The sequence below is a fragment of the Microtus oregoni genome, unplaced genomic scaffold, assembly GCF_018167655.1.
Source record: "Microtus oregoni isolate MIOR12 unplaced genomic scaffold, Mior012 000034F_ref0000314, whole genome shotgun sequence".
Lineage (NCBI taxonomy): Eukaryota > Metazoa > Chordata > Mammalia > Rodentia > Cricetidae > Microtus > Microtus oregoni.
Window position 1 is genome coordinate 25,906,257 of NW_024543093.1, and position 12,486 is coordinate 25,918,742.

At 49.9% G+C, this 12,486-nt stretch overlaps 1 protein-coding gene across 5 annotated transcripts in view; it reads left to right on the forward strand.

The window, feature by feature from the left end:
- The window catches only part of LOC121432405 (phosphoprotein associated with glycosphingolipid-enriched microdomains 1), a 142,269-nt gene extending 132,086 nt beyond the window's left edge, over positions 1–10,183 (forward strand). For 4 of the 5 annotated variants that reach the window (XM_041630364.1, XM_041630363.1, XM_041630362.1 and 1 more), the window contains 4 exons: positions 107–203; positions 3,263–3,849; positions 7,474–7,533; positions 8,872–10,183. In XM_041630364.1, the coding sequence (XP_041486298.1) occupies positions 107–203; positions 3,263–3,849; positions 7,474–7,533; positions 8,872–9,234 (1,107 nt within the window). In that variant the 3' untranslated portion in view covers positions 9,235–10,183. The remainder of the gene's footprint in view (positions 1–106; positions 204–3,262; positions 3,850–7,473; positions 7,534–8,871) is intronic. The other variant, XM_041630365.1, reaches the window with a different exon arrangement.
- The last annotated feature ends 2,303 nt before the right edge of the window (positions 10,184–12,486 follow it).

Sequence of the window (12,486 nt, forward strand, 5' to 3'; positions counted from 1 at the left end):
TTTAATTCATGGATTCTGGGATTTGCTTTTGACTGCTTTGATTTTAGGAGTGTCCTCCTCTGGTACACAGCAGATTCTTACCAAAAGATGTATTTGGATTTTTCAGCCTTCTGACAAGGAGATGTTCAGCCATTCAGCAACCAGCCTGACAACAGATGCCCTAGCCAGCAGTGAACAGAACGGGGTGCTCACCAATGGCGACAGTAAGTTCTGCAGAGATATCACTGTGAACGTACTAGGTTTCAAATAAGGTGGATCACGGGGCTGAAATGATGACTCAGCAGTTAGGGCCACCACTGTCAGAACCCCACCACCACTGCCACCACCTCTACCACATCCACCACCACCTCCATTGCCACCGCCTCCTCCACCACCTCCACCACCACCACCTCCATTGCCACCGCCTCCTCCACCACCTCCACCACCACCTCCTCCACGACCACCTCCTCCCCCACCACCACCACCACCACCTCCTCCCCCACCACCACCACCTCCTCCACCACCACCTCCATCACCACCACCTCCACCACCTCCTCCACCATCACCTCCACCACCACCACCTCCACCACCACCACCTCCACCACCACCACCTCCTCCACCACCACCACCTCCTCCACCACCACCTCCACCACCACCTCCACCTCCACCACCACCACCTCCACCACCACCTCCTCCACCACCACCTCCGCCACCTCCTCCTCCACCACCACCTCCTCCACCACCACCTCCGCCACCTCCTCCTCCACCACCTCCTCCTCCACCACCACCTCTTCCACCACCACCACCTCCTCCACCACCACCTCTTCCACCACCACCACCTCCTCCACCACCACCTCTTCCACCACCACCACCTCCTCCACCACCACCTCTTCCACCACCACCACCTCCTCCACCACCTCCTCCTTCACCACCTCCTCCACCACCACCTCCTCCACCACCTCCTCCACCACCACCTCCACCACCTCCTCCTCCACCACCACCTCCACCATCACCACTGCTGCTGCTCTTCCAGAGGACTTGAATTTAATTCCCAGCACCCACATGGTAGCTCACCACCATCCACTACTGCAGTTCCAGGGGATCCAATGCCCTCCACAGGCACCAGGCTTGCAAGTGATGCACGAACATATATGCAGGCAGAACACCAGACATGTGAAATAAAGATTTCATTTTCTGAATAAAGAAAAAAGGTAGCTCAGAAACTAAGGGTATACTCTACCTGGTCACTATGACCACTAGTCTTAGCCAGAAGTCTAATTTACATAAAGACACCAGGAATCTGGTTGTTGGCTGTTAGAAGTGGGTAGAGTCACCTGCTCCAGCCTTGAAAGCGTCTACTCCTCACTGAGTCCCCCATTGACAGGCAGCACTCAGTCCCCGTCTCCGGCCCCCAGCTGCGCATCACAGCACCACAGACCTTGAGTGGAGAAAGTTCATTAACTTACGACTATCAGGGTCAAAAGTGTGAGCAGTATTAATATCCAGATGTCCGCAAGCCTGCTTCCACCTCCTGCTAGGGGCTACTGGAGAGTCACTTCTTGCCGTATCCCGTAGTCCATGGATTCTCCCTGAATCTCTGAATCTTTTACTGCCCTTCCTCTTCCACCCTTTGGGACCGTGTGTAATCCCTTGGGCTTGTCTAGGTAACCAAGTTCCTCTACCCCTCTCAAGGTCAGCCGATTACACGCTACACGCGTGCACACACGCACGCACGCATGCATGCAATTTGGTACGTGACACAGCATGTAGTTTCCATAGACTGGGATGAGGACATCTTTGGGAAGTCACATCCTTGTCACACAGCCATTAATAACCTGACCAAGGTTTGATTATCACAGAGCTTGGGGATCTGTAACGTGAACCAGGCAGCGTGATTCCAGGGCAGGCACTCAGCATTCTGTATACACCATTCTGTCTGACATACGGTATATACTGACTGACAGGCGTAGTCGCAATGATTGCTGTCCATGTGGCTTGCATTCCCTAGGGCAAGGCTTCTTCCTTCCCCCTTTATGAAGGAAACTCAGGGGTCTACAGAACGCTAGTGCCCCTCTGTTCTGGGACCAGATAACTGGAGCCCAGCAGGAGCTGTCCTGCGGGATCAGAAGGACCTGGAACTCTGGGAATGCTAAATCCAGAGTGTTGAGGATACAGCATTATCCTGCATGTTTCTTTTTCTGTTCTTCTTCCTAGCAGTTTATTTTACATTTCCATTCGTGGATATAATGTATTGTGATCACATCCACCCTCATTACCCTCACCCCCCACCCACACTCCTACCGACCACTTCCTCTTCCCACATGCTCCCCCTTTCTTGTTTCGGTTTTCTTGGTTTGTTGGTGTTGCTGGAGTTTTGTTTTGTTTCGTGGTTTAGGTGAAGGCCTCGGGAGCCCTCCCAGCTGGTACACTGTCTCTGATCTCCCTACAGTGAGGTCTACTTGAGTAAGAACTTGTCGTTTTTGCTGTGAGAATTCTGAGAGAAGGTTCTATTCTGCTCACCTCTGGGTCTGTACTGGGTTGAACAGTCCCTGGCATCTGGCCAACACTCAAAATCCATGTGATAAGGACTGACTGCCAGGAATCATGGTTACCATTTTAGAGGCAGTCCAGGGACATGCTGGCTGGGCCTCTGTGAGGCAAAAATGTGGGGCCTAGGCACAGTGTCTGGCCCTTGGTGATACAGATCTAAGGTGCATTGCTGCTGCTCCACCTCTGTCCTAACAGCCAGATGAAAGTGACTTGTGACAAGGGACGGGCCAAGAAGAGCGCCTACTCCCTCAGAGGCAAGGACCAGTTAGACGAGGGTAACACGCATGCCCCATTTTTGGTATTTTGTCAACTTCGCTTGTTCTCTAACCTGGGGGTGGAGGCAGGTCCTGGTGTGAGCTACAGGCAGGCACTCTAGCACTAAGCCAGTTACCCAGTCTGCGCTTGAATTCAGTCTTCCTGCCTCAGCCGCTTTAAGCACTTGGCCCTGCCTGGAATGTTTCTTTGACCCTGTGCGCTGTCAGGCCCTCTGCCTCCGTGGGTCTCAGCAGGAGTAACAGTAAGTAATAAAAGGAACCATGAGTCAGAGTGTAGCTAGCCCACATCGTTTATTAAATCATGGACCTGGAATACAAGGCTGGCTTCCCTTTAAATGGAATGGGATGTGGCTGAGCATCAGGTTAGTTAACACGGGCTTGATGGTCTAGCATCGTGGCGCCCTACACTGGTTATTAAGAGGTGCTCTTCCTCTGTTGCTAACACCCGCCCTCTTCAGTTCTTTCAGAAGATAGCACCTTGACCTGCATGCAGCATTATGAGGAAGTTCAGACCTCGGCCTCCGATCTTCTGGACTCCCAGGACAGCACAGGAAAGCCCAAGAGTCATCAGAGCCGGGAGCTGCCAAGGATCCCCCCAGAGAACGCCGTGGACGCCATGCTCACAGCCAGGGTGGTGGAGGGGGACTCGGGGCCCGGCATGGAGGGGCCCTACGAGGTGCTCAAGGATAGCTCCTCCCAGGAGAACATGGTGGAGGACTGCCTATATGAAACTGTGAAGGAGATCAAGGAGGTGGCAGATAAAGGCCAGGCTGGCAAGTCCAAGTCCACGTCCGCCTTGAAGGAGCTTCAGGGCGCCCCCGCAGAGGGCAAACCCGACTTTGCTGAGTATGCCTCTGTGGACAGAAACAAGAAGTGCCGCCAGAGCGTCAACGCAGAGAGCATTCTGGGAGCGTCCAGTGACCCGGAAGAGGAAGTCCCCCCACCTGTCCCGGTTAAACTTCTGGATGAGAACGCAAATCTTCCAGAGAAGAAAGAGGCAGAGGCAGAAGAGCAAGCTCTGGAGGGGACCAGTGGACACAACAAGGTGGGCTTTTGTCCTGACGGAAAGGTTGCCGGGTCCTGGGACGTATATATGATACTAGCAGGTTCATGAAATGATGAGACGTGATCCGGGCTAGTGTAAGCTGTGGTTGGCCGGTTCACCCTCTAAGTCTTAAGATGCTGAAGATTTATGCCTACAAAATCTTTCTCATATCTCATTTGGGTAGTTTCCAGCATTTATATTATATGTTATTAAATCAATATTAGTGTCACTAAGAACTAAATAGGCAAGATTCTTTGCCCCACAGAGCCTGTCTTCTCTGTGTGGCTTCCTTGGGCAGCATAACTTGAGCCCTTCAGAACCCCACAGCTGGAAGCACTCTGGCCTGTGCAGACAGTCCAGATGTTCAGTGTCTCTGCTCACAGCTTGTTGTATGTATTTTCCTCTAAACCAACTAACGGGTCTTATTTTTCACTAGTTTCTATGTAATATTTTTAAGTAATTTCTAAAAAGTTTAGTCAGCAGAGGTCTAAGATCCATCAGCAGTCCGCAGCCTTTGGCACATGTGTCTCAACAGCCTCTGAGCCACAGGGAGCCTCACATTGGATGTCGAAATGCCCCAGTGTTTAAGTAGGCCCACCCCGCTTCCGTCAGCTAATAAGGTTTCCTGTTATCTACAGAGATAAATGTCAGGTTATCTTCCAGTCGTAAGTTCACGTCCAGCCTCTGCAGGGAGGGCATGCTCAACCTTCCTGTGGCTGTCTATGAAGTCATTCTTCACACTCTTCTGAGTTTGTCTCAACTTTTCATGGTATCTGTGAAATCGGCGGCCGCACGCACCTCCGGGGTATTTGCAAACATGTTCATAAGCTGCGGTAAAATCCAAGTTTCTGCCGTTCCTATAACCAAAGACAAGGAAAGCGACGTAAGTGTACGCTGCCTGGACTAGCGAAGCTCTTCTTAGTGAGCATTCGGAAGATAGAAGGGTTGCTTTCTATTGTTAATGAGCAGTTCTCCATATTTCACGTTAGGGACTGGAGACCCACATCTCAGGATCCAGTCATCCCTCACCTCGAAGAGGGATCCTCTTCCATGCAAACAATCCCAATTTTAACCGAATTAGGAATGTCAAATGTTTGATATTTAAAAAAAAAAAAGATTTTATTGAGCGTCCACTACATGCCATATGGCCTTCTAGATGTTCTACCCCAGTGAATAAAGTGTAAATGGATACAAATCCCAGGTCATGTGGAACTTGAGCTTTAGTGGGGGAAGAGATAGACATAACACAGTTTAAAGGGAAAAGCCACATAAGGAAGATTGGGCATAAGTCAGGTGGGGGTAGAGTTGCTGCTCCTCCCTCTAAGTGAAGGGATTCTTGAGCAGGATCTAGGGGGCCTGAGAAATCTGGGCAGGTGCTCTTCGGGGCACTGTGCACTTTGATCTCGGGAAGCCCCCAAGCTAGCTCAGTGGCTGGTGTGGGAGGGAGGGCTGGGGTAAGCCGAGATGGGCAAAGATGAGAAGACCTTGCAGACAGGTGTCTGGTTATGTCCTGGGCTCGTGGTCTGAATGAAAGCAGCAGAAAGCAACAGTATAATCCATGCTTTGAAAGCTTCCTCTGCTCTAATAACTAGAGGGGCTCCGGGCAAGACAGAGGCAGCAGAAGAGACCAAGAGCTGAGGGCTGGCACAGCCTGTGGGCACAAGGAACCACCGCAAATCAAGATAGAGTATCCCAGTAGGGCAGGGGCTAGGGTGAGCCGCAGTCCTCTGCTCGAGTAGTGTTCCGCTAGAGATCAGGACTGGCCCTGGTGCTGACACACCTCAGGGCAGCTGGGGCTGGAGTCACATGGTTCAGAATTAGCCGCCAAACTGTTTAAGCTCATGGCAATGGAGGCGTGTCTACTAGGACCGGAAGAGTCCTAAGAACAGGGATCTGGGGTTGGGAGGACAGCAGAAGAAACCAAAATAAGAACAAAAACCAGGAAAAAGGGTGGGACTTGCTGGAGACCTGAGCACACACAGGACAAGCCATCACTCTGCTGTGGTCATCATTTGGGACCAAGACGAATAGTGTGAAAGTAGATACTCAGCTGAAGTGATTGGCAGAGGAAAGTTATCTGAGGCTTCTCTGGACAATAGTGAGGGAAAGATGGAGCTGGAAGTATAGTTGTCTGTTTGTTTGGTGTCTAACACGTTTATGTGTTGGTGGAGATGACCCCACCGAGGGAGAAGGTCTAGTGATGGAGACAGTGGGAGAGAGACAGAATAGCACTCACATGCAGTGTGAGACATAATCCAATGTGTAGCAGGGACGGCCGAGAGCAGCACATGCCAAGCAAGTTCACGTGTGGTAACCGGGAGGGGATAGAAGGACACCAGGGCTGTTATGGGGCAAGGGAGAGTCCAGAGAAATGTATTTTCCCCTTTCAGTTTTCTCAGAGAATCCAGAAGCGGGGCCATCCATAGGTGACTGAGGTAGTGCTATGGCGGGTGGGTGAGGAGGATGAGAAGCTACCAAGTCGATGGGCTGCAAGGACGGGATGCAGGATGTCTTAGTGAAGTACCTAAGGCACAGGCCACTCTGAGGGCCTGCCCACTGTCTCAGAACAGGGAAGGAACCTAAGCTTCCCCACTTAGGACTGACTACAGAGAAACACTTGCTAAAGCGGGAAGGAGAGGTCCCAGGAGGGGAAACAGGAAAGACAGTTGCATCACAACTGTATTGTTGAATCCTTGAAATCCGATCTAAAAAGAAGAGTTTGGATGATGAATGCTAGCCTGAAAGGATTTCTAGGAACTGGGATGATGGAGGACAGAGAGGGCCCTGGTAACTAAAGGCCTGGCTCAGTGAAAAGTCGCTGGGGGATGGTGAAACAAGCTGTCAAAGTCAGGGAGAGAAGGTGGGATGAGTATGTTTTTGTTAGAATCAAGAATTAAGTGTTAGAAATAGTTAATAAGCCAGAGCCCAACTTATAGAATTAAGAAACAAGGTAGGGGAAGGGGTGAGATCTGTGGATCACTGAGAAACAAGGCCAGGAGAAATTGTGAGATCTATGGGCATTCTCCCTGGTGATACTGGCAGGCTCTCAGATGTGGCATGCTGGCGTGTTGTATAGAAGGGTGATATACTATCACCCTCCCCAAAGCCCGTCATCTCTCCCTTGGTGATGAGGAACCAAAACCATGGGTTTGGAAATCACTGACTGATTTCCACTGCACACTGAAGTGTTAGACCTCTAGACAGCAGTGGTGTGGCTGGGCAGTCACGGTGTACCAGCAGCTTACTCAAGAGACACATGATGGCCTGCAGTCTGTGGAGATCCCGGAAGGCCCTGGTCTAGACATGGGCATACATGCTGTCTGTAGAGATCCCGGAAGGCCCTGGTCTAGACATGGGCATACATGAAGTCTGTAGAGATCCCGGAAGGCCCTGGTCTAGACATGGGCATACATGAAGTCTGTAGAGATCCCGGAAGGCCCTGGTCTAGACATGGGCATACATGAAGTCTGTGGAGATCCCGGAAGGCCCTGGTCTAGACATGGGCATACATGAAGTCTGTAGAGATCCCGGAAGGCCCTGGTCTAGACATGGACATATATGCGCAGTAGATAGGATCAGCTATCGGGTTCAAACTGCTTTACTTTAATTTGTATTTTTTGACAGAGATTTAGTTCCTTGTCATACAAGTCTCGGGAAGAAGACCCGAATCTTACAGAAGAGGAGGTAAACTTCAGTTGTTTTCAAATAACCAAAAACAAGTGCTTAAAAAATAGAGACATCAAGGGGCTGGAGGGCTGGTTCAGCAGTTCAGAGCATGCGCTGCTCTTGTAGAGGAGTTCAGTTCCACAGCCCAGGCTGGGCAACTGGCAACACCCTGTCTCACCAACTCCAGGGAATCCAGTCTCGCTCAGTGCAGAAGGAAGGGTTGGACAGTCATGAAGAGGAGGGAGAACTAGGATCAGAAAAGAAGGAGGGCGCTTTAGTCAACAGCCAGGGTGGGCCACCCTAGAAGGAAATTGTCAGTGGGCTGGAAAATTCCCAAAGTCAGGATGGCTGGGAGTAGGGAATTTCATCCCGCCTAGAATATTGGAAAATGTCTCTGAATGGAATGTTGGATGCTGGTCGCTTCAGGAAAAATGAAATCAGGCTAAGACTAACATTGCTTGAAGCCACCAGTAAAAACAAATGGTAGATTTCCAAGAACGAGGGTAAAAACTGAGACTTATGTGGTGCCTCCCAAATGTAGAAGCCATGACCATGACACACATGGCGCTAGGTTCAGATGGAGCAGCAGACCCCTTCCCTACTCCTGCTGTACGTGGCTGGAGAGGAATGAATGCCCAGTGGGGCACGGAGCACCAGACACCATCCCTACTTCCGCTGTACGTGGCTGGAGAGGAATGCCCAGTGTGGGGGCTTTGTCCCTGGCTGGGAGCTCTTGAGTGCAGTGTAGGGAGATGAAGAGTGAGTTCAAGATGTGCCTTCTTCAGATGACACTGCCTAGGCCCCACGTACTCCTTCCCAAGGAAGGGAAATGTTACCCGTCTCCTTGGCTGCAGAAGGCAAAACTTAGGAGTCATCTTTGATTCCTATTGCTTCCCCATCCTCCCAGGTACAACCAGTTGCCACGGCCCTTCAGGGGCCTCCCAGCTTTCTGCCTCACACCTCCATCTCTGGAGTGCCCCTCATGGCCCCTCCCCTCCCATCCCCTCCCACTGAAGCCCTGTGAGTCTCCGGCTTTCCCCCTACCAGTTTTCCACTAGCCACAGTAGCTCCATCTGGTCTTCCGAGAAACCCACAAAATTGGGTTTATAGAGTTAGTCAAATATGACTAATCTATAGAAAGGAAGATAGTGTGATTATTCTCTAGTTCCATACTTCAGATCTAATGTGGATGACAAAGGTGACTCACGGGGTGGGGCAATGTTTATGAGCACCTAGTGAGGAGGAGGGAGCACCTAGTGAGGAGGAGGGAGCACCTAGTGGGGAGGAGGGGGCACCTAGTGGGAAGGAGGGAGGCCGCTCCAGCCAGCAGTTCATTTCTCCTTGTTCCCTACCTAGATCTCGGCCATGTATTCCTCAGTGAATAAACTCGGACAGTCAGCACACAAACCCGGACCGTCTCCAAAAGGGCCAGAGTTGACCTGCCAGTCCATGCAGGGACCCCCTCAGAGGTCATCCTCTTCCTGTAATGACCTCTATGCCACTGTGAAAGACTTCGAGAAATCTCCCAACAGCCTCTGCACACCTCTCCCAGCAAGGAGGCCCAGTGAGGAACCCGAGCCTGACTATGAAGCCATACACAATCTAAACAGAGAGGAAGAAAAGGTCCCTCTGGAGACCAATGGCCACCTCGTCCCCAAGGAGAATGACTACGAGAGTATTGGGGACTTGCAGCACTGCAGAGATATCACCAGGCTTTAGCAACCCAGAAGTCTCAGAGCCTGTGATCAGGGCTCATCCAGGACCACTCGGCTGTGGAATGATAAGACATCAATGTCATGTTGCTTTAGTTAACCCAAGTCAAGCACAGGGTCACAGCTGTTCCCCAGTTTCTGAAGCAGTAAGGTATGGACCCACCTATCAGGGCAGGACCCCATGCTCACGAGGAACCCCGGGTAGATGTGACCTCCACATCCCACAGAGGAAGGCAGGCTGTGAGGGGAAGCTCCACCGGCCAGTGTTGAAATTCCATCTGCCTGGGATACTTGCCGCCCTGTGGAGCCAGGTTTCCTTCCTCACTCTCCTCCTCTGCCACCAGAGCTAAATCATCCTGCCTTCCACCACTTGTGACCGGGCCACATCTGTGGTTCATCCCAAGGAGGGTCTCCCACAGGCTTGGCACCATCTTCCGCTGGATGCTAGGATGGTGAGAACAGGCCGCTGGTCCCACCGGCTTCCCAGATCTCTCTGTTTGTCCCTGGGCATCTGGACGGTACAGGCTATAGAGGTTGGGGGTGGGGTGTCCCTGGAGGCTCTGGGGTCTTTTCTCCTAATTGTGACAGCGCACTTGCAATCTTTCCACTGTATTTGAGGTACTTTAGATGCTTTTCCTATTTTTCCTGTTCAAACCTTCCCCCACAGTGTTCGGAAACCTTGTCAGAGTTTCGGAACTCCCAGTGACAACCATGGTACTTCTGACGTTGTTTAAGCCCAGCGCTCTTCCTTCTAAACAGAGCCTTAATGTTTATGTTGGGACCCAGACCGCATGTGCGGACAGCAGCCATGGTGTCTATCCTCAAAGGGCTGCGAACATGAATTTGTATTCCCAGTGATCTCTGCTGCCCACATGTGTGACTTTCCTGTCTTCAATGGTAATCTAAGAGTAAAGTGTATACATTTATTTTATTATATAAATTTATAAGATGTTTTATGTTCATGCCTAATTTCTAGAAAGTGCCAGAAAACATATATTAACTATTTTGATTTTATGTACGATGATTTATACTCTCAGTTTGAAAAGGCACCGTAAAGCACACAAGCTAGGTAATTATGAGCAGTTTCTATTCTTTTCTCTAACAAGTAACATAACATTGAAGATTTGTAAGGACTCGGCTTTCCAAATGGTATTGGGAGTTCCAGATCCAGAACACCCAGACCACTGGTGACTCACATGCAGTAACGACCATGTCAAAGTGACAGACCCCACTGAGACTGTCAGTGTTAAAAAGAGAGCAAACTCTGGCTTCAGAAGTTTGAACTTGCCGAAGGGCTCAGACTCATTAACGTCTGACATCTCTAAGAACCTCAGTGGTGGTGTCCACCGTGCGGTACTTGCCAGTGCAAATTGCCTGTTAAGACTTTTTTTTTCCTTCATTTAACAAAAATCAGTGGCTGAAGTAGCTCGATTACCAGTTCAGCCTGCTTTCAATTCAGTCATCTCTCTCCATCTTCCGAGGCCAACACTGGGAACCGCGTTCACTTTTCAGTCTTAGAGGAACCTAGCCAAAGTGCAGGCAGGAAGCCTTGGCACTGATACAGACAGGCCATTCCCCGCTCCTGCTGTGACTTCTGACTCTAACCGCGTACTAACCATGCTGTTCTCCCTCCTGTGAGACCCCCAGAGTGTGACTGGGAGGGTGAAGTGCCCAGCTGCGGCCTGTGTTCCCATCCCTGTATTCAAGAACTGTCCTTGTTGCTGCTGTGTGCCAGGCTTGTGGGGCTGTAAACTCTCGTAGGTGGTGTCAGTCAGCCCAGTCCACCCATGAAGATGCCACACAGATAAGCGGAACCACTGCCGATCAGATGGTAACAAGCAGGGCACCTCCCCTGCCCCAGGAGCAGCAGAGGGCAAGGATCTTCCGCAAACACGGACTTCCACCACTGTGTATCAATGAGTTTGACCCAAGCGTCTCCCGGGTCCCAAGGGTCCCTCTAGTACATGGTGCTACCCCTGACACTCGGCCCTCCCAGCCTGTGCTGGCCACACTGCCAATCCTTCATAGGCACCTTCCAGCTCAGAAGTTTGATTGTGCTTTATAAAAAAGTCTTACTCAGCAGGGAAGCTGGTGTGGGTGCTGAAGTATTTAACTCTTTCTTTAAAGACAAATTGATTATAAACAATCATGTCATCTTGAAATCTCGTCATCAGAATGTCCCCCGAGTTTCCAGATATCGTATGCAACCTCGTTGTAAAATATGCACTGAAATCGCGCTGCTGGCTTGAGCAGCCGTGACTGAGTTGTGGCGGAGAGTACCTTGAGGGGACTTCACAAGGGACTGGGCAGAGGAGAGGGCAAGGAGGAGCTTTCCTCGGCTGAGCTTGGTACGTAATCAGTGTATTTATTGCTGTGCCGTCGTTGTTCGACTCGATTACCCAGGGTTTCTCTGCTTTGTGTTGTGGTGTTGTAACTTTTTACTCCTTTACTTGATTTAAAATCTGTGTTCCTGTCTGCGCTGGACAGAGCCTGTGGTTGTTTCAAAGTCTCAGCCTAAATGTTACAGAGTTTAAGCTGGTGAAAGTAATAATCAAAGTGGACCACGCAGTACACAGAGGCACTCGCCGCTGGCCTCCCGCAGTGTGCATCCAAGCATACCCAGCCTATGTGAGTCATGCCCAAAGAAAAATAAATCACAAGGTTTTCCCTTTAAATCATAATTGCAATTCTGGCTAGATTAGAAGCAGCTATTTCTTTTTCTTTAAATACTTTTAAAAGTCTGAAAGCATTTTCTGCTGCTTCATGTACTTTCCAAGTGTAAACTTTGAGAAAAGCAGGCTTTCTTATATGAAATGTTCCAGAAATTCTAAAAGAAAGTCATTTTTATAAATATGTTAGCTGCACATTTTTAATTTGTCCTTTTCTTGATCATGTCAATAAGTCTGTAAAACTTCTAAATAATACAATAATCTTTGTGAGAAAAAAGTTTGTGAGTTTTCTACAGTAAATTCAACGGAATTGGATTCTTCCGCAGTAAATTCTAATTGAATACTTAATAACAATAGGCCATGAACACAGAACTAAAGTCTCCCCCAGCTTGCCAGGGTGCTTTACTTAACTTGATTTTCACCTGTATAATTAGAACACTCCCTGCCTTCACCAGCGATAAACTATAATATACATGTGTGTGTGTGTATGTACCTATGTATGTATGATGTGTTGCTGGCTCTGGCACAGCCCTGGTACTAATTAGGCTGTGTTCTATTATATGTCTGGAAAGTTTATCCTACTGGTGTGA